At 38.0% G+C, this 22,198-nt stretch overlaps 1 protein-coding gene across 2 annotated transcripts in view; it reads right to left on the bottom strand.

The window, feature by feature from the left end:
• Positions 1-22,198, bottom strand: part of LOC107741501 (G-protein-signaling modulator 1-like) — a 31,590-nt gene that overhangs the window by 5,207 nt on the left and 4,185 nt on the right. Inside the window, exons 1-11 of one of the 2 annotated variants that reach the window (XM_016554256.1) lie at positions 11,185-11,245; positions 10,304-10,525; positions 10,067-10,202; positions 8,489-8,631; positions 6,556-6,679; positions 6,303-6,418; positions 5,282-5,437; positions 5,060-5,168; positions 4,866-4,980; positions 3,939-4,009; positions 2,784-2,948 (exon numbers count right to left, since the gene is read on the bottom strand). In XM_016554256.1, the coding sequence (XP_016409742.1) occupies positions 2,784-2,948; positions 3,939-4,009; positions 4,866-4,980; positions 5,060-5,168; positions 5,282-5,437; positions 6,303-6,418; positions 6,556-6,679; positions 8,489-8,631; positions 10,067-10,202; positions 10,304-10,524 (1,356 nt within the window). In that variant the 5' untranslated portion in view covers position 10,525; positions 11,185-11,245. Of the gene's footprint in view, positions 1-2,783; positions 2,949-3,938; positions 4,010-4,865; positions 4,981-5,059; positions 5,169-5,281; positions 5,438-6,302; positions 6,419-6,555; positions 6,680-8,488; positions 8,632-10,066; positions 10,203-10,303; positions 10,526-11,184; positions 11,246-22,198 lie in introns of those variants that run through there. The other variant, XM_016554255.1, reaches the window with a different exon arrangement.

Below are 22,198 nucleotides of genomic sequence, written 5' to 3'. Positions count from 1 at the left end.
ACATTCATCCATCACTCTTACAGCCATTAGACTCTGAATGGATAGAGCCTAAATCACATTGCACTACAGTCTAAATGTAGCATATGTGTGAAAGTTATATTTATGATACAGAAAAACAAAAACATCATGGAGTACAAGTGGAACAAATAATATACAGTACGTAAATCAAAAGATCTAAAAAAATAAATAAATAAAAGAGCATAAAGAAAAGCTTTTAGGTTTCTTTTTTCTTGCATTGTGATATTATTTACGTTATAAGTCTAAACAAGTTTAAAAGTCTCTTTAATTTAATGCATCCAGATGTTCTACTTGTAATGTTTATTTTGTTTTTGTAATTAATCTTTTATTGCATACTATAAAATTACTGTAATACAATTTTTCTAAATTACCATAAATTTAAAGATACTATCATGCATAATAAATATACTTTAGCCACAATCTAAATACTTTACTATTATTTAAACAATACATCTTTTTTTTTTTACATTATAGTAATGAAAATGGGGGAATGTCACCATGCAAATATATATATATATATATATATATATATAAATATATATATATATATAAATTCCTAACATGTTTTGTGACAAATTCCTAACATGTTTTGTGACATTCACCAGATCATATTAGTGAAAATGCAGTATTATATGAGCGTATGAACCTCGGGTTCTTGGTCATGTGTTGGTGTATCTGTCCTGACTTTAGTGAATGCTCATGTGAGCGCTTATCTACATCTCAACAGCTCTGTCTGTCTGTCTGTCTGTCTGTCTGTCTGTCTGTGTGTGTGTGTGTGTGTGTGTGTCACGATGACCTTTCAGTGGTCAGATACACAGACACTAAAACACTCTCCATAGCAGGGTACAGAAACCAAGACTAAGATACAAAAACTAAAGATCTTGAAAGATTCATAACTAAAAATCAAAATGCCTTGTAACACATCTCAGTCATCCTGATTCAAAGTCACCTTAAAGCCAGTGGCACATAAGCTGCTGTTTGATTCAGTGATCTGGAATCAGTCAATAGAGTGAAATGAGCATGCGGAGCGACCCAACCCTATCCAACAACACTTACACAAACCAGGCACATTTGAGGGCACATTCCACCATAACAACCGCTGTCCTGTATCAGCATGCATACTAATTACATTCAACCACTGTTAGACAATCACTTATCATGACCAAACTTAATCATCACATCCCAACTCATCGAGCGACACAAGACCAAATCACATTCAGGCTCAAGTGTCCTGACAGCACAATCTTACAATGCAACGCAATATAAAGCCAGCAGATCACTATCATAGTGAGACTAAATATGAATACTTATGAAGTGATTCATTAATCCACAGCCCGATCATCCAATCACAGACACGTCTCGCTCTATTCCATCAGTGTGCATCCTATCTTTCTCTCTCTGTCCATCTTTGTGTCTGACTGTGGGAAAACAACTCATTAATTTGGCTCTTGATTATGGGTCGGTTGGGGGAGGGAGGACGGATTTTAGGGTCAATAATGAACAGAGACTGTTAAACAAACTATTTAAACACACCCTCAAAGACCGCAGACTGTTAATACACACGATCACATACAAATATATGCAAATACAAAGTCATGCACAGCAAAACCTCACATTCTTCAGCCTATATGTCTGTCATCCGTCAGCGTCCAGTCTCTGCTACACCTTCCCTTGACTGCTCGTCTGTCTCTGTTCAGCTCTCACTGCTGCTCATGCATTTACTTCAATAATTCAGTTACACGGAGGGTGAGATACGGAGAGAGAGAGCGAGTGAATGGACCATGAAAGGTCTTTGTCCAAATAACATCATCACGGTTTCCATAGAAACCCCTGACCCCGGTGTTATGGCCTTTGGTCACGCGCATAAACCCTAAAACACCCACCGACACTGTGCGTGTCGAAGGTCGAGTACTGGGGTCTTTATTTGTATTACCATGTCAACAATGAACCTAAAATTAGCTAAAAATGATCCTAAAATAATGACAATCATGTGTGAAGCCTCTATGCAAAATTACTGCTTTTGTATTGTAAAGGGTTTGAGTAAGCTGCAATTAGGATCAAATAAAAGAATCAAGCAGCTAAAACAGTATCAAAATAGTAGTCTAAATCTATTTATAATCTGAAACAATATACCAAAATTTTTATTTTACTACAAATGCTACTATAATGTAGAAATACTTTTTGCAATCCAATAACTTGGTAAAATAATGTCACAGTGTAATATAAGATGATAGTCGTGAACAGGCATCAGCAGCAGGAAATGATGCACACTGAGACATATTTTCATATATTCCCTGTCCTCTGGGAAAGTCACATGCACACAGATGCATTAGCAGCCACGCAGCTGATGTGTATTGATTAACAGAGGAACACAGAGAGCCACGGCTATCAAGTGAAACCTTTAGTGAAGCACTTTAAAACAGATTGAATTAAAGCCCTGCAGACAGACACATCTGCACACTTACACTCTATGACTGTCAGCAAAAAACTATTCATCTCATTAAAACACTGCTGCACTAGCAACATTCAAAACGTAAGCATATATATATATATATATATATATACGTATATACACATACACAGCTTAGGTTTTGAAATTATATACATACATAAATGTGTGTGTGTGTCTCATCATTATGAGTATTTAGTATATAGTATGTGACCTTGTGGAGACTTTTTTGGTCCCCATGAGGAAACAAGCTTATAAATACAGACAGAAAAAAGACAGACAGACAGACAGACAAGACAGACAGATAGATACTCACTGGAGGTGTGACATGAACAGTGATGTCATCAGTGTCCACAGGTGAGTCGAGCCAATGTCTCTCATCTGATGACTGACTGTCTGCGTAACTTTTGCTTCTGCTAGACTGATACAGCTGGTTCCTTGACCTCCTCGAAATACCATCAACATCCGGAGCATCTCCATTCTGCAGCACAACAGCAGCATACATCAGCATCACATCAACATCACATCGAGCATCACATCAGCCTCACATCAGCATCACAACACAGCATCAAATCAGCATCACATCAACATCACATCCAGCATCACATCAGCCTCACATCAACATCCCATCAAGCATCACATCAGCATCACATCCAGCATCACATCAGCATCACATCCAGCATCACATCAAGCATCACATCAACGTCACATCAGCCTCACATCAGCATAACATCCAGCATCACATCAACGTCACATCAGCCTCACTGTCACATCAACAACACAGCATCACATGAGCCTCACATCAGCATCACATAAACATCACATCAGCCTCACAAGACACAGCAGCATCACATTATCACATCAGCATCACATAAACATCACATCAAAATCCCATTATTACATCAGCATCATGTAAACATCCCATCAGCATCATATCAACATCACAACAACACTGCATCACATCCAGCATCACATCAACATCCCATCAGGCATCGCATCAACATCACATTAGCATCACATCAACATCACATCAGCCTCACTGTCACATCAACATCACAACAACACACAGCAGCATCACATTATCACATCAGCATCACATAAACATCCCATCAGCATCACATCAAAATTACATTAACATCACATCCAACCTCACATCAACATCACATCAGCATCACATTATCACATCAGCCTCACATCCAGCATCATAGCAGCATCACATCAGCTTCATAGAGCATCACATGAGCATCACAGCAGCATCACAGCAGCATTAAAGCAACACGTGTCTGTGTTTCTGCATGACCGTGATTCTACCAAGAAGGACATGTTCCTGGATGAGAGTCCATTATTTGATGTTGACTTTTGGGTTAGGGTTTGTTTAACAGGCATTTTGTTCAATAGCTAAAGAAGATTTTGATTCAGGTTCATGTCCTGCATTGTAAAATCCTGGTTACTCAGATGTTGAGCATGTGACCTGTTCAGAGCTGTATTTCCACAGGTCCACACTCTCCATGCTGGCTTTCTTGATGAACTTGGGTCTGGCTCCTGTTGGAGAAAAGAAGCAAATATTGATGATAATTCATGTAATATCAATTTACAGACTGCAGACATAGTTTTGGACAGCCATACACTACAGCATTACTTTAGCACTGAAATAAGCTGTCAATCGTGATTAGGAAAGCTGTCTCATACATTTGTATATATGGCGTGTTACTCCACTGACAGCTTTTTTTTTTTATATTTTAAAAGAATAATTTTAAAATCGATGTAAAAAACGAACAGACTTCCATTGTGAAAAGACCATATAGTGTGTAAACTAGCCCCACCACAGTGTTATTTATGTGTTGAGATAATATTATAGGTTTTAATAATATATTGAATTTTTATTTTTATATTTTTTAGTTTCATTTTAATTTTAGTTTACATTTTAATAGTGTTGCTGTGTGTTTTGTCATTTAAGATATATATTTTTTTATATTTAAAATACAGTATATCTATACCAGTGATGGGCAAGCTTGGCCCTTCCAGGCCACTTTCCTGCAGAGATTTGATTCAACCCTGATAAAACTCACCTGCCTGTAGCTTTCTAGTAGTCTTAAAGACAATGATTAGCTGGTTCAGGTGTGTTTGATTAGAGTTGGAGCTAAACTCTGAAGGAAAGTGACCTGGAAGGGCCAAGTTTGCCCACCCCTGATCTATACTAATTGCATTCATTTTTATTTCAGATTCAAATTTCAGTACTTTGAATTTAACTAAACAAACATTTTAAAATGTTGAAATTGATTAATTTTTTCTATTACATGCATGTATATAATGACCCTGGTGACCCGGGTGAAGTGTTTAATGTGGTGTCTGCAGATACACATACTGTATAGATATGATTAGTCTGAGACTGTGTTACCCTGCACTTTAAACTCAGATTCAGACGGAGAGAGATCCGCCTCCTTCACCCCTAGGACCTCCATCAGCTCCTCCACATTCATCCTGGCCGTCAGCTCTCCGTTCCGGTCTCCGATCTGAGCAAAGCAAACAACACGGTTACACGCACACCAAGCAGGACTGTCACTGCATGACAGAGAATCAGTGTGGCCTCACCTCTCTGGAGATTTCCAGGTGTTTCCGGGTGTGATGCAGAGCCTGACGGTGCTTTCCCAATGACACGTAAGCGTTACCCAGACTCCAGCAGGCCCGGCCCTCCCCGACCCTACCAGACACACAGAACACATTACTGCTCAGAGTCGTGCTGACGTGAGAGAGAGTGTGTGTGTGTGTGTGTGTGTGTGTGTGTGTGTGCATGTGTGTGTTCACGGCTCACACCTGTCGTTAAGCTCCTGAGCGATGAGCAGGTGTTTGAGGTGATAATCTATGGCACGTTCATACTCCTGCAGCAGAGTGTATGTGTTTCCCAGACTGTAACATGCCTGAGCTTCCATCACCTGATCCTTCAGCTGCCGAGAGAGCTGCAGAGTTTTCCTGAACAACAGAGCAAAACGACTGTGACAGAACTCACAGAGACTGCGTTTATTTGATCAGAAATACAGTAAAAATTGTAAAATATTATTAGATATTAAAATAACTGTTTTCTATGTAAATATATGTTAAAATGTAATTTAATCCTGTGATCAAAGCTGAATTTTCAGCATCACTACTCCAGTCTTCCGTGTCACTTGATCCTTCAAAAATCACTCTAATACGCTGATTTGCTGCTTAAGAAACATTTCTTATTATTATCAATGTTGAAAGCAGTTGTGCTGCCACATATTTTTGTGGAAACTGTGGTACATTTTCAACTTCAGAAAGTTCAAAAGAACAGCATTTATTCGAAATAGAAATCTTTTGTAACATTATAAATATCCTTACTGTCACGTCTGATCAATGCAATCCATCCTCGATAAATAAAAGTAATAATTTCTTAAAAGAAACACCACACCTCTCCTCAATAAGCCTTATGATTAACAGATTTTTCAAAAGTACTATTCAGTTATTTAATGTAAAATTGTTTTCAATGAGGGGAAAAATACAGAGCGTGTTAACATATAAATACATGCCTAAAAGTGTCTAAATCAAGGTGTAACTGATCATATGTCTCTCCCTTATTTGTGAGTTGTACCACACAGCCAGAAGCGCACAGCAAATAATCCGTAGACGTACATAAACTACAACTGTGATGCATCCGTATACTCTTTTATTTTCATTATTTTATTCATTCATTTATTTTGCTTATGTTTGCCTTTATGTGTGTGTTTTTCTTCTTGTTCCTCACAAAACAAGAAATTTGTTTAATAAACAGCTGGTCGTACATGATGCATCCTCTAGATGGCGCTGTAGTCATTGTTACCTGTAATACTCTGTGGCTGCATTGAACTGGCCCAAGAAAATGAGAGCGTTGCCTAGGTTACTGTATGCTCTGCGCTCGGCGGCCTTGTCGCCAAATTCCTTTGCAATGGAGAGACGCTGGAAAAACAAGGAGGGACTGTGTTACTCTGAAACGCAGATCCCTGCTAGAATTAACTGCTGTCTCAGCCGCAGCAGAGACTTAACATCAGCTAGATGAGTGAATGAGCTGATGGTCAGTGGCGTTTGGCTAGTACCTCTCTATGGAACTTGATGGCCTCGACAAAATTACCCAGCAGGTAATGAGTGTTGCCAAGGTTACCGAAGGCTCTTCCCTGTGCGGCTCGGTCTCCCAACTCCTTAACCAGAGACAGATTCATCCTGAAACAGACAACGACTCTCTGCATTTCACTTTATTCAAGTAAAAACACATTCATTTTCCCCATAGAAAAATAGATTTTTAACAATAACACCTGCACAATGTGCACTTGTAGTGTACTTCAATTCTTATATTTTTAAAAACTATACCTGCAGATAATATAATATTAACTTAAATAAAAGGCAACTTCAAGAGAGACACTTTCATGTTTCTAAAGACACTTAAATACACTTTTTAAATGCACTTTGTAATAATGTTAAAACTAAAAGTTTTACTTAATGTTTTAATAATCTTTTAAAGATATTTATAAATGAAACAGTGAGATTTCTGTAACAGTACTAATATATGGAAGCATATGGGTAGCAAAATTCATTTTGAAATGCAATATGTAAAATGGCAATGTATTTCTGTATTTAAATTTATATTTTCCCATATGTGCAACATATAGTACAAAATGAAAAAATGTGCATCAATCGGAGTGTAAAACAGTGAGATGTTGAGGCAGGTGAAAAGTGTTTGGTTAATGGGGAATATTGACCTATTGTGCGTCTTGTTGCTGAGCCCCGCCTTGATATAATGATTGACAGGTTGGGGGCGTGACCGGCTCGGAATGCATTTTCAAATCCACATTGACTAGTCTACACTGATTGCAGGGTATTTAATGAAAATGCAATTGAAACGTCTTACGTGTAAGTGTCAATGCATTTAAGAAAAATCAAAGACATTTAAATCACCATTTTTGCAACATTTTGCTGCACATTTGGCTCAGAATGCATTTTGAAATTCACACTGCATTTTGCTACAATTATAACGCGGTATCACGATGAAAATGCAATTTTAAGTGTCCTACCCATAAGTCTAAATGCATTTAGGAAAAATGGCATTTAAATGATAATTTTGCTACAGTTTTTGCTTGGACATGTTAAACATATCTAATCAATTTGGGTAATACAATTTCACTTTAATTTAGCAACTTATAAAGCGTTAAAATATGTTTTTAATTTACATATTAAAACTAGTGTAGAAAACGGCAAAAGTAAAATATATAATTGAATTTTCATTTTCATTTTGCACTAAATGTTGCACATATGTATGGGAAAATGTAAATTTAAATACAGAAATACATTGCCATTTTACATATTGCATTGTCATTTTGCATATTACATTTCAAAATGAATTTTGCTACCCATATGCTTCCATACTATACTAATAAACTGAATGTGTTTTAAATGCACAATAACCATCAATGAAGCCCATTTGTTTCAGTCTTATACTAACTAAATATTGCTTGTTCTACAGTAAGCCCTACTTTTTAACTGAATAAATGTAATTGTTTTCTGTTGTGCTTGCTGATTCTAAACAATATCAATAAATGCATTATGAAACTTTGATTATTTAAATAACATCAAATAAATGCAAATAGTTAATAATAAACTATGCCATGATCTGTTTCATTGATGCATGACTGACAAACATACATCACATTAAGTTAATGTTAAATCTTTGCAGTCCAGATCTGATATGCAATTGAAGTATTCATCTTAAATATTTGTGAGCCGTGTTTTCCATGTTTTCCTAAATGGACACACAGAAGGAGCTACTAATGACCGTTTGTGGCTGTTTGTCCTCCGTCTGACACCTCTGGTCTCTCTGCGTCTCATTTATGTGCCGTTTAACCTTCAGGATCTGCTGTTAATGAGCTGCGGTGCAGTCGGGCAAACAGGTCTCGGTGGGTTCTGCCTAATGATGCTCAGATGCTTCTGTGTGTGTGTGTGTGTGTGTGTGTGTGTGTGTGTGTGTGCTGGACTGACTCGTAGAAGGCCGTGGCTCGCTGCAGCGTGTCTCTGACATCAGGAGGAAGCTCTCCGGGATCCTGTGAGATGCCCCAGAGCTGCTGCTTCCCTTTGGCGTGAAACACGTTCCCCATGTTATACAGAGCCCTGGCCTCGCCGACCTGCACACAGCAGCCGATTGTACACTGCTTCTAATTTTTCAATTCTTCAATTCAACAGACCAGACTCAACAGTACAGAAACTTTTGAGAAACATCACAATGGCTCTGCTCTGAAACCAAGTGTGCCACCTAACTAGACAGCACTTTGTAGTCAACATGAGATCAAAATTATGAGATACATCACATTAAAGGTGCAATGGCTTGCAAACGCTGCATTATAACATTGCATGCTTAATTGTACTGAATGTGAACTTGTAGTTTATTTTTAAAAATCGTACTTTCAGATATTATAATATTAATGAAATAAAATTAAGTGTATTTAAAGACAGACACTTTCGTGACTGTTTCTATAAACACACTTAAGTACACATTTAAAAGGTACACTTTGTAATCGACAAATTAAAAGCTTTACTTCAAAGTACATATTAAATCATAATATTTTAATCATTATATTGTCTTTTAAAAAAGCACTTAAAGCACTTGATAATAATTTTAAAGAAGCACATGTAAAGCGCTTGATTATAATTTTAACTGTAATGTTATTTGATATTACATTACTATAAGTTATAAGTCACTATATTTTAAATGTACTAAATTGCAACTTCATCATTACAAATGTGTACTTACAAATATGATACAATACATGATATACAAACTTTAATAGAAATGACATTAAATAATATTTTAGTTTATCATAAATGTTTGTCAGTACATTCAGCAGTACTTTAACCATATTTCATAGACAATAGAAGTAATTATGAAATTACATATAAAGATGTACTTAAGTCTTGCTTAAGTGGATCAAAACACTCTACAATTCAGCTAATTGCATTTAATATAAATTTAAACTACAATATATTTTCATTGAATTGCAATTAACATGTATTTTAATTGTCCAAAATAAATTATATTCAGTGTGCACTTGCGTATATTCTTTTAAAGTTTATTATTTCTGCAATAAATATTCACTAATAAGTAGGTCTCACAAGAGTTGCTCCAAACTAGCCTACGTTACACTGCATAACCTGTATTCCTCATGGTCAAGGCAATACGTTTACATTTGTGCATTTAGCAGATTCTTCTATCCAAGGTGACTTAGATTGCATTCAAGGTATTTTTATCAGCTCATGCATTCCCTGAGAATACAACTGCAAATCATATGTGTGGTTTGTTTGGTTATCAAATCCATCAATGTGTGCTCCAGTAACACATTCAGTCTCCATTCAGCGAGAGTACTTGCTCACACAAAAATAAATTAATCAAAAATAACCCCAGTAAAGGTGATATTGACCTTGAGCGGCAGTGTTTTCATTCATCATAATCTCAGACGCTATGTCTGTACATTAACCGTATGATGAACATTGCTTACAAAACTGCAAATCACTTTCTTCATCTAGTCATATCTAATAAGGCCATCCTGACAGAGGTTTTCTCACCTTATCTCCTTGTTCTTGAGAAATGTCCAGGTGCCTCTGACAGCACACAGCTGCTTCATCATAGCGGCCCAAAACCTTCAGAGTGTTTCCCAGATTTCCGCTGGCTTTCCCTTCCCCAATCCGGTCTCCGATCGTCCTGAATTACAATGCAACTCTGTTTATTTTCATTGAACACAAACTTGCATGAAACTGAAACTATTGATGACTATAAACGGCAGTCAAATGCACTGTTCTCACCGAGCGAGCGTAAGGTCATGCCGATGGTACTCCAGGGCTTTGCCGTACTCCTTCAGGTAGAAGTAAGCGTTGCCCAGCTGACTGTAAATGGCACTGAGGGTCTTGAGATCTTCTGTTCCCACCTGAACAGCAGCTTCAAAGAACGCTGTACCGCCTTTAAAATCTCCTGCTTTACACAGTCTTTCCCCCTCCAGCGCCAACTCCAAGCAAGATGCCTCCATCCTGCAAACACAAGGAATTCAGATCCTATAATCAATAAAAAATGATGGGCTTTCTCAGGAAAAATGCCATGATGTTGTCAAGTTTGGTGAAAGGCTGAACATTAAATTGTACACTACCATGGCTGGACTTATTAAGACCTTAATAATCCTCAGAAAGCAAATGAACATGTATCATTTACACAAGAACAGTGTGTAATCTGAGCATTTTGAACAATGAACAAGTATCATGTTTAAGCTAACAGCTACGTAGATTTTCAGATAGTCAGAGGATGAGGTCTGTATACTATAATAATGCCAGCTGGTTTCCATTATGTTTCCATTATGTCATACATGCATCAAAAATAGCAAATGACAACATATTTTGTGGGATTTTTCTTTCACATTGCGGCATAGTATGTCATCATGAATCCAGGACTACAAATTATGTCATCATCAGCCAAAAGTTGTTGTCATTGTTTGGTTTAAAAATGTTTACATGAACTGATGAATTCTGTGTTGTCGTCACGTACACTAATTATATTCATGCATTTAATGCTTTTATCCAACGTAATTGCATTATATATATATATATATATATATATATATATATATATATGAATGAAAGTATGCATATTGCATAAATATAAAATAATTGTAATTAATATACTTAACACATATTACGTTTTAACCAAAATTCCAGCTGAGTAGCTCAGAAAGTCACTTTAATAATCCAGGAGAAAAGGTAAAACCACATCTACATGAAAGAATAAAGACAAGTTGTAAGAGAAAATAGACAAAAGTGTAGGACAAAACAGGGAGTATACACTGACTAAATGAGGGAGCTAAACAGAAGCAGCTGAATTGAATAATTAACTAATGAGTAGTGGTGGAGTCACAGGAGGAAGGAGCCATGGTGGAGGCCTTGGAGGAGGAACCAGGGCAACAAGCTCTTGTGATGGAGCTGACAGAGGTGGAGCCAGTAGATGGAGAGCCAGGGTGAAACTGGAGGCCTGGAGAGCCAAGGCAGAGATGAGAGCTCATGCATCTGAGGCAGAGGCGGGGACCCAGAAGACCATGGTGGAGCTGGAGCGACTGAGGCCAAAGCTGAAGCCAAAGGGAATGAAGAGCCAGAAGGAGCCAGAGGGATGGAGGGACGAGGCAAAGCCGGAGGAGTGGAATCCCGTGGCGGAGGCAGGTTGATGACTAACCAAGGCAGAGCAGGAGGGACGAGGGAGCCCAGCAGAGCTGAAGGGTCGGAGGGCCATGGTAGAGACCAGGGGCCTCATTTATAAAATGTTGCGTATAAACAGTCCTAAATTTGTTCTAAGATAATTTCTCAAAAGTGCGTAAATGCGATTCAGAGAAAACGAACGTGCGCACAAAAACACGTGCGTGCGCCTCTCTTCCAGATGTGACATTTATAAATCGCAAATGATCTTGAAATTGTGCGCAGCTGACTGGTGCCAGATCTCCGCCTTGTAAACGCCCCCTAATTAATATCATTACCATATAAACGATCACACGCCAATATCCGAATTCAAGTAAAATTTTCAGTCATCTTATAAAAAGTGAGCCATCCTACTTTTAAAATCACTTGCTATGACAACTAATAAAAAGTTTAGTATCACGAAATTCTTGCAAAACTTGGACACACACACACTTGGAAAAACTGGACGTTTCATATCATAATAAAATAAATTATTACACGATTATGGTCTCCGGTCTAAAAAAAAAACCTGCATGTGATTTGGCATTTGTTTATTTCGCAAGTTCTCTTGTAAAATAAAATAATAAAAAAACAAAAAAACATGGAATAAACTGTACAGAAAGCGAGTAAAGAACTCTCAACATAGGCTACTAAAAAGGTCAGTTTAATCTCGCAAAAACTCCCGTTAATAAAAAATCTGACTACACTGCACAATTAATCTCATACACTGCATCTTTGTTTGTTGTTTATGATGAATTCGGTGCTTGCACGTACACCGCTTCTATTATTACTGCAGCTTAGATGTTCAAATAGCTGCAGTACTCCGACTTTGCCACAAGGAAAAGTGCGTACGCCTGCTCAGACCCTGACGTGGCGGTAAGTACTTTTCCACGTCAAAGACCGTTTTTATAAATATGAACGTTGCCGTGGATTTTAGCGTACGCACACTCTAAGATCAAATCTGTGCATACGCACATTTTATAAATGAGGCCCCAGGGCTCAGAGGCTGGTGGTGGAGACAGGGGATCCTCACACCTAGACGGAGCTGATGACTGGAAGGCCCGAGGTGGATCCACACAACAGGGTGGAACAGACTGATGATGAGCCAAGGGACTGACAGGAGCCAGCAGAGGCGAGGAACAGGTGGATACTGGAAGACCAGGTGGGAGAGGGAGGCTGGGTGGGTACTCAAGAGATGCAGGAGATTCAGGGCTTGGCTGGGCCAAAGGAGATGAGAGAAACAGGGGGTCAAACTCTCCCAGAATATTAAAAGGCTCAGTGATAGCTCACCCTCAGTAGCGGGAGTGTGCATGGGGCTCCATTCCATTCCCTCTTATTCCACTTAAACTCCCTCAGGGATGTGCAATGTTGCCGGCTCACACACCTGGTCAGATGTGAGTTTGGGCTTGGGCTCCGGGGTGCTTGATGACTCACTTCCTCTTGTGCTGGCAGGCTTGGGTTCTCCGTCTGTGGTGGGCTCAAGCGATCACTCCATGCAGTGGGGTGATGGCAGGCTGGGCTCTGGATTTGGAGTGGGGCTGGTGAAATCCTCCAACATGAGGCAGATGGTGAACACCGAATTGTTGTTCACCAGCACCTACTCCACGAAAGCAGCCAAATTTACCCGGTGACTGTTCCCTGGGAGGCGTGCCTAAGTCCAGATAGTGAGTTTGGTACGCCAAATCCAAAAAGTTTTAAGTGTGGACCTCCAAGGAACAATGTTCCTTCTCAAGGCATAGGAGTTGGACAGCAGGTAGATCCATTGGGGGAAAAAATAAAACAAAAGAAAGAAAAATGCCAATAAATAACTTTCTGTCTGGTCTTCTGTTATGTTTCAACCAAAACTCACAATACTGAGTAGCTCAGAAAGTCATTTTAATAATCCAGGAGGAATAACATAAGTAAATCCACATCCACATCCACATGAAAGAATACATCAACGAGACCAGACAAAGAGTAGGATGAAACAGGGACTGACTAAACGAGGGAGCTAAACAGAAACAGCTGATTGGAATAATTAACTACTCATGTTCGGCTGAGTAACTTTAATGTTACATATTCTCTCACACTATACGAGTTTCCAGATGTTGCCCAAAAATGAGACTGAAGCACATCCAGACAAAACACAAGTGTTGTATGACTATATGGTATTCAGCTTTGCTTCAATCAGTCTTCATTCTCATTATAGCTGAACACAAAACATATTTCCATCTCGCTCTAAGAGCCTCACAGCTTCACTGTCTGAAAGCAATTATATAGCCATGCTTTGACAAGCAGTTCACTGGTTTTGCTTCTTATCCATTAATGTCTGAAACAGTCATGCTTTTGGCTTGGCTGCTGTAGAGCAAGAACAAGATTTATTCAGTGCTGCGGGTTAGAAAAGTATGTTGGCTGGAGCAGTAGATGGGCTCACGTCCACCTCTGCTTTGTTTCTTTCCTCTCTGGATCTTCAATTAAACTAACACTTTAAAGGAAGAAACACCACATGATTTTCATATTTTCTGAAATCATATAAGTGGTGCTTGACTTTGCAAAAATTATCACCATGACAGTGTGTCACTATGTGGTTGCTAGGGTTGGTTTGGGTGGTTTCTAAGTGTTTTTTTCTGTCTGGTATGAAAAGAGACCCTGCGTCTCAGTGACCTTCTGCTCTCTAAATATAGCTCACATTCCTCCTTTAAGTGAAAATGGTGCATCTGATGACTTAGTAAAGTACCAGCACAATTCTCCACAACACACATGATTTGACAAGTCAAGCACATGTCATTGTGTAATAGTTTGGGTCAGTGACTCTAAATGAGCATTATTGTTTATTTACTGATATAGGGCATGTTTCAATGCAGCTTCACAGTAATGAACAGGAAAATATCAGTGTTAATGTGGTCAAATTAATCAATTATTAATCAAATCCAATTCCAGCTGTAAAGCAGCTCTACAGAAGACAATAGTGTTATTATTCAGATAAAGTCAGTTCAGTTTAATAAGTGTTGATGTTGCAAAGTAAGTGTCATGAGTCATTATTCAGCTTAGTTCAATTTAAAATGTATAATATAATATAATATACTAAATAATATACTTTAATACTTTAATAAAATATAGTATCATTAATATATTTCATATGCATTATGCTTGCTCTATAAATATATGATTAATATAAATTAATATGTATTTATATTTAGTATGTGATATTGTATTTATTATACGTAATACAAGAAATAATTAACATATTTGGCATTTTATATATGGGGGGGAGGGAATGCTGCTTAAAGCATCATTATACAGCCACTACAATAAACATCTACAGTATATACAGTATGTATTGCCAGCTTGTTCAGACTGATCAGCTTGTAAGGATGGATTTTACCAAAATTTAATTCAAGATTCCTATCCTGTAATAAAACAATAAAATTCACTAACCTGAAGAGAAGATCTACAAGAAAGAGCAGGACACCTGACTCCTCACACCCTCTCCTTCCCCTCAGGTCTCTACACAAATTTCACAAATCTATTGTTTCAAGCTGTTTTATGTGTGGCCAATATAAATACTTCAGGTGCGACTGGAAGGTCAACAGATTATTCATTTTGTATGTATTATAAACTTTATAAGAATTTAATCAGACATGCACACAAATCATCAGTGTTTTTGGATGAGTATTGAAACCAAATGTAAGGATGGATTTGACCAAAACTGAATTCAAGATTCCTATCCCGTAATCAAACAATAAAACTCACTAATCTGGAGAGAGGATCTACAGCTGGCCCAATCTCATCGCTTCCCCCCCATGCACGCACCCTCTCCTTCCCCTCAGGTCTCAGTCAGTCATGCAAATTTCACAAATCTATTGTTTCAAGCTGTTTTATGTGTGGTCAATATAAATACTTCAGGTGCGACTGGTAAGGTGGTTTCACTCTCGCATCAACAGAACAGGCAAGAATAAAGAAAACAAAACCTGTTCTTCTGATGTGGGAGATGCCCCAATAAAGATCTTTGATAAGCATTTGCTTTCATCCCCAAAATGTGTATGACCTTTTGGGTTACGAGATCCTAACAAACCAAAAGGTCTTTTATGTTTTTACAACTGATTTGAAGATTTCTTTGTTCTAGCAAAACACTACTTTGGGATTCCGTAACCAGAAAACCCCCCACACAGTGTGTGTGAGTCTCTGGAGCTCTGTACTAGAACTCTCACATGCTGCTGTGTCTCTCTGCTGTCAGGTATGCATCTCTCATTTTTAGATTCATCTTTGAACAATTTATGTTATGTATTTATCTGAATTGGAACTGAATTTGATTCTAAAGTGGCTTCTAATTGTTTAATTATGTAATTGGCATGATACATTTTTACCTGACAAATAAAATATTTTATTTGATTAATTCTGCATTATCCTTAAATCATTATTTCTAGTAGATTAAAGAGGAGTTTGGTATTACCGCAAATCTGTGTTCAGGATAGATCATACAAAAGGCTCAATGAATGGAGCATAGGGCACATCATTTGAGACCTTCGACCTATCACTGCCTTAGTAAGTTGCAGTTTTCGTGAATATACAAAACTATGCTTTTTGTTGAAGCAAGCAGAGCGCGGCAAACGTAAAAGGTAGATATTTACCCTGCATCCTCTGTTTAAGATCAGAACTGACGAGTTTGTGTCCGTGAGACCGCGTCCGGCCGGCGTAAGTTCTCCTTGCGATACCGGGTCCCTATTGAACGGATAATTCAAAGTACGGGATGTTCGGAATAATCAAATATCTAAATTAATACATAATCGATATTTGTGATCAGTTTTTAATTAGGAATACAATCTAAATGTAATGATCACTTGAAATTGGAGTCAGATTAAACACGGAGCTAGACTAAAATTGAAACTAAGTCCTGATGAATTAAGTGAACTTTGCAGAAGCGCAAGTAAAAGACCTACACGCATTATACCTTCGCCCACGCCATTGGATTCCGTTGTTGGGCCGATTGGGTGGACCGTACAAGCTCATTATTCCTCCTGAACTAGATTATAGAAAGAAGCTTCCATAAAACATCCATGTGTACCTGCATTTAGGTTTGGTGTGTGTCTTCTCAACATAGAGCCCGAACTCCTGGTTCAGAGGTCTCAGCGTGGCCTGTGGTCTGGGGCCACGATGAACCAGACGACACACGGCTATCTGAGCCCCACTCAGAGGAAACGCTTCAGTCGACAACATCCACAATATACAAAACTCACAGTCCCAAAACAACGCAACAAATCAATGAGCAAGGAAAGCTACAACACATGATGATCTCAAGATGACATCCATGAGTTGCAGCATTTTGCTGTGACCAGAGTGTCATCTTTTGAATGTAATTCCAGATTAATAGCCAATCGGACAGTTCTCAGATGTTCTCAGTTGGATCCATTGAGGAAAATGCACACTGGACTCTCCAAAATCACCAATAAACTTCTCTGAAACTTCAAAAACAACTGCTAGTTGACATTTCCTTCTGAACTCCAAATATCCATTGCGATCAAAGAAACTTGACCCACATGAGTGCTGACCAGCAGGACGACTGCTCCCATGAGAGCTGGAAGCTGCCCTAATTCTCCTGAAGGACACCTAGGGCACAGGCCAGCTAATCCTGTTTCTGCTGACCCAAAGAACTCAAACGCAGGAGATGGCCATGACAAAACCTCTACAAATGCAGTCATTGCACCATAAGTAACAACTTTCAAAATTTCTATAAAAAAAAACAAAAACAAAAAAACACACACATACTGAATACATCTAATTGGCCTAAATTGATCTGATGTTGGTTACAGATGTCTATGAATGATTTTGACCCCATGCTTTATTCTGTTTGGACACCCAAGAAGCCCTTTGTGTTTCACATGACAAATATGAAGCTCTACATACAAACCACTAGAATGATAAATCAAATTTCTCTAGAACATTCGTGGCATGACTGTGGTTTGCAAATTGCAAGTTACAAATCAAACATATACCCAGCGACCCGGGAAAATTCTCAGAACTTTGGCTAACATTCTGGCAAGGTTCTCTTAAAATGTTTGTTCAAAGTTATCTGGTCTTTAATAATATTCTCAAAACCTCAACACAAAAGCATTATTTATACAATGTTCTGGGAATTGTTGGATGTTAGGCTAAAATTTTAAAAAAGTTATGTTAAATGTTATGTTAATGTTCCCATAATGTTTGCAAAATGATTAAACTGAATTTTCCCTTTAAAGTTCAAATAATCAAGAAACAAAAAACATTTAAAAACATTTTTTAAAAACTGAATGTTCAGGGAATTATTTTCAGAACTTTCAAAACATTCTTAGAACATTTTCATCAGCTGGGTATACAACAGTTAGTTTTGGTCCTTGAATCAAATGAATTGGAGCAGTATTTCAAAAGTGCTAATATACAGTCCAACAGAACAGTTTGCATCATTGCGCTTGTCTGCATTTGTTCAAGACAGACTGTCCGTCTATGCGTTAATGGTGGGTATTTTACACTGACTCTTTCTGCAGGTTACTTTCTGAGTCATTCACACAAGCGATATATTCAAAACACTGATTCATTAATGAAGAAACAATCTGCATGAATTAGCCATTTAATTATTCACTCAACCAAATTAATTCAAAAACACTGATTCATTTAGGAATGAAACAAGCTGCATTGAGTCACTGAATCATTCAAACCACCAATTTGTTCAAAAACACTCATTCATTAAATTACAAAACAAGCCACATTAATGAGTCATTCAATCATTCACTCAACCAGTTTATTAAAAAACACTGATTCCTTAAGGAATGAAACTAGCAGCATAAATGGGTCATTGAATCATTCACTCAACCATTCACTCGAAAACACTTGATTCATTAAGGAACAAAACAAGCTGCATGAATGTTAGTGAATTATTCAATTGTTAAAAACACTAAATGTAAGTACCTCAAAATGAACTTATTGTTTACTGAAATGTTGTATAATAGTAATTTCACATAAGCGAGTGCTGTCTGTGATTACCTACAGCCTTGTGCAGCGCTCCTGTTCATGGCATGTGTGAAATATATTGCTTTATTGGCACCTGCTGACTTTACATTGAAGTCTTTAGATCGGAAATGTGGCACACATTGAGAGGCTTAGCAGGTCATGCAGTTCAGGAAGCGCATGTCACTGAGCATGTGATGTGCGCTCACAGAAAGGCCATCATTACCCTGACATGCACACTTTTGATCTCAGCAGCGTAAGTGTGTGTGAGACATTCATCTAGTGTCGCTCCACAGCGTGTCACAACCTCGCTCTCTCAATTAAGTTAAAGGCCGAGATCCTGCATTAATATTTAATGCTCCACATTTTCAATATGTACAACATCAAATGAGGGCCTTCATCATAAAAGTGGAGAACACCTTTATGTACAATATCACATGATTGAGTGCTGTCTGTAATTACCTTCAAATGCATGCAGTATGCATGCAGTGCTCTTGCTCAAGTCATGTGTGATATATTGCTTTATTAGCACCTGCTGACTTTACATTGAAGTCTTTAGATCGGAAATGTGGCACACATTGAGAGGCTTAGCAGGTCATGCAGTTCAGGAAGCGCATGTCACTGAGCATGTGATGTGCGCTCACAGAAAGGCCATCATTACCCTGACATGCACACTTTTGATCTCAGCAGCGTAAGTGTGTGTGAGACATTCATCTAGTGTCGCTCCACAGCGTGTCACAACCTCGCTCTCTCAATTAAGTTAAAGGCCAAGATCCTGCATTAATATTTAATGCTCCACATTTTCAATATGTACAACATCAAACGAGGGCCTTCATCATAAAAGTGGAGAACACCAGATTTTATGTACTGTTGAATGCTGGTTTTGGAATGTAAATCATTTCTGAATTCTAAAGGTGTGGGATAAATTTGCTTTGGTTGCTTTTCTTTGATTAATCAGACAGGTCTACACAGCTGCTCTTTCTAATGGTCTGGTGGATTATTCACTGGTTAATCCCGAATTACAGCTAATAAGATTTTGAACAACTAGGATTAAGTATTTGGGTATTTAGTAATTAGCTGAGTGCTCTTACATTATCACATTGAATGTAATAAGGTAATACACTCACTGACACAGTAAGTCAATGTAGTATGTTTACTTTGCAAATTGTCAGTATGCATTGAATAGCAGGACTGAATTTGCCAAAACGTGCAGTACATAAGAGAGACAGGGCGAGGAAGAACCCATCATCAAGGAGCATTTGTTGAGCACTACTAATAATAATCTGCATGCATACTATTAATAAAAACTAGTTTGCAGTATATACAGAGTGTAGTGCAGTCAGAAGCACCCTATTCAGCTGGTAAAGAGTTAAAAAGTAAGGTCAAAGCCAAGCATACAAACTCTAGTGTACTGGCCAAATAAAACCATTCCCCAAAGCCACGTCGGGTGACTCAGAAACAAAATGGACAAGAGAAAACAAACAAAAAAGCTTGCTTCTGATTTAGTGCTGAAATTTGGAAGCATTTTAAACTTCTAAAATTCATAGATTATGTCTGGCCAAATAGGACCACTGCATATCTAAAAAGAAAGTTTTAGTTATAGCTGCAGACAACAAAATGTTTTTATATAATTTGCAATTCCTGATTCTTAACAATAATACAATAATGACAGTCTTAATGTAAGTCAAGTTATATCAAATGAACTATAACACATAGCCTAACTCAACTTAACCCGGAACACTAATACATTTATTTCTCTAGATGGATAGAAAACAGAAATCCACAGACTCCTGAAGAGCAGTCATTCCTGCGGCTGAACCTGTCATGAACTGGACCGTTTGTTCTGACAATTATTGCATAATGAAGAGATGTGAGCTGTTTCTTACTGTCAGTGTGATGGACTCGAACACAGTTTGAAAACAGGAAATTTTACTTCTCAAAACACTGTGGCATGTGTGTCCTCATGACCTACTACTGATATAACAACCTGTTGACCAACTATGAAAGCATCAACAGCTGAATCATGATCAAGAGCCTTCCTCGGCACAATTAAGAAGCTAACTTTCAAACTAAGAATGCCACTGCTTCAGTTGTTTCCTTATGTATTTCTTGTCATTAGAATTCTGACTTTTAAAATCATTTGTTTTGCTGTAAAGTAAATTGATCATGCATAAAAGTTTTACACTGTAAAAAAATTATTTTATTCATACTTTCATAGATATTTTGCGCACCCCATCCCTACCCTAAACCTGTCCGCTTCTCAACAATATAAAACAAGTATCAGGCAGATAAAAGTATCATTTATTGCAAAAACTCAGCAAAAATTTATAAAAGCATTACAAATGACTTTGCTTTTTCAAGTTTTTTTCAAGTCTTATAAAGCCTTTTGATATCTTTATGTGAGGAGCAGAGTGAATCTTAAAGGGGTCATATGATGCTGCTAAAAAGAACATTATTTGGTGTATTTGGTGTAATGAAATGTGTTTATGCGGTTTAAAGTAAAAAAAAAACAAACGTTATGCCTTCTTTCTTTGCGTGAACATTTAGGTGGCGTTATGCAAACCTTCCCACTTCGTGACGTAGGTATGTGGGGGCGTGTTAGAACGAGCCGTTTTAGGTAGGCGTGGTTAACTCTTAACTTTTATAAAGAATATCTCTTTGGATTTGAGACTTTAGTGTTTGCAACTTTACAGATCTTCTTTATGCACCAAGAGCTTGTAACACTCCAAAGAGAAAGGAAAAATTCAAATCGCATCATATGACCCCTTTAAGGTTATTTTCCCGCTCTGTGAACACTGTCACATCTCATTCAAAAGATACATTTGAACTGAACACAAAACACTTTCATTTTGTTTGAACACAAAGAAAAAAATTAGACCATTAAAATGACACCTCAATTATCAGGTCTGAAATCACCTGTAACCATGGCTGTACCCACCATTGAGCCCCTAGGTATGTTTTCCAAGGTGTAGCTATAATAAAATTCATTAAATAATAGCTGTACTTTGTTGCTGCAACAGTATTGTACAATGGCAAGATAAGCGACCCCCTCATCTCAGCTACTCATTGGTCTAACAGCACTCGTCAAAGTCAAACCGACTGAGATGGCCAATCAAACCAAGAAAGACGGATGCCCTCTACAGGAAGGGACAGAGTCGACTTTACTTCCTGAGAAGACAGGGTTCCTTTAATATCTGTCAGAAGTTATTGCAGATGTTCTACCAGACGGTCATCCTCTTCTATGCTGTGGTATGCTGGGGAAGCAACATTAAGAAGAGGGATGCCACACGGTTGGATAAGCTGGTGAAGAAGGCTGGTTCTGTGGTGGGTGTAGAAATAGACTCCTTAAAGGGGTGGTTCACTAGTTTTTTTCTAGGCTTGATTGTGTTTATGGGGTGCAGTCTAACATGTGTTAATGCTTCGTTTTTTTAAAAACGCATTATTTTTCACATAATTTACCTTTATTCCACACCGCTCTGTCCCTTCTCTGAGAAACGGGCTGATCTTTTCCCGTTTTTATGAAGCCCC

Source organism: Sinocyclocheilus rhinocerous, unplaced genomic scaffold (genome assembly GCF_001515625.1).
Source record: "Sinocyclocheilus rhinocerous isolate Xijiao unplaced genomic scaffold, SAMN03320098_v1.1 scaffold134, whole genome shotgun sequence".
In the NCBI taxonomy this organism is placed as follows: Eukaryota; Metazoa; Chordata; class Actinopteri; order Cypriniformes; family Cyprinidae; genus Sinocyclocheilus; species Sinocyclocheilus rhinocerous.
Note: the sequence above shows the minus strand (reverse complement) of the source record. Positions and strands in the feature narration are given on the sequence as shown.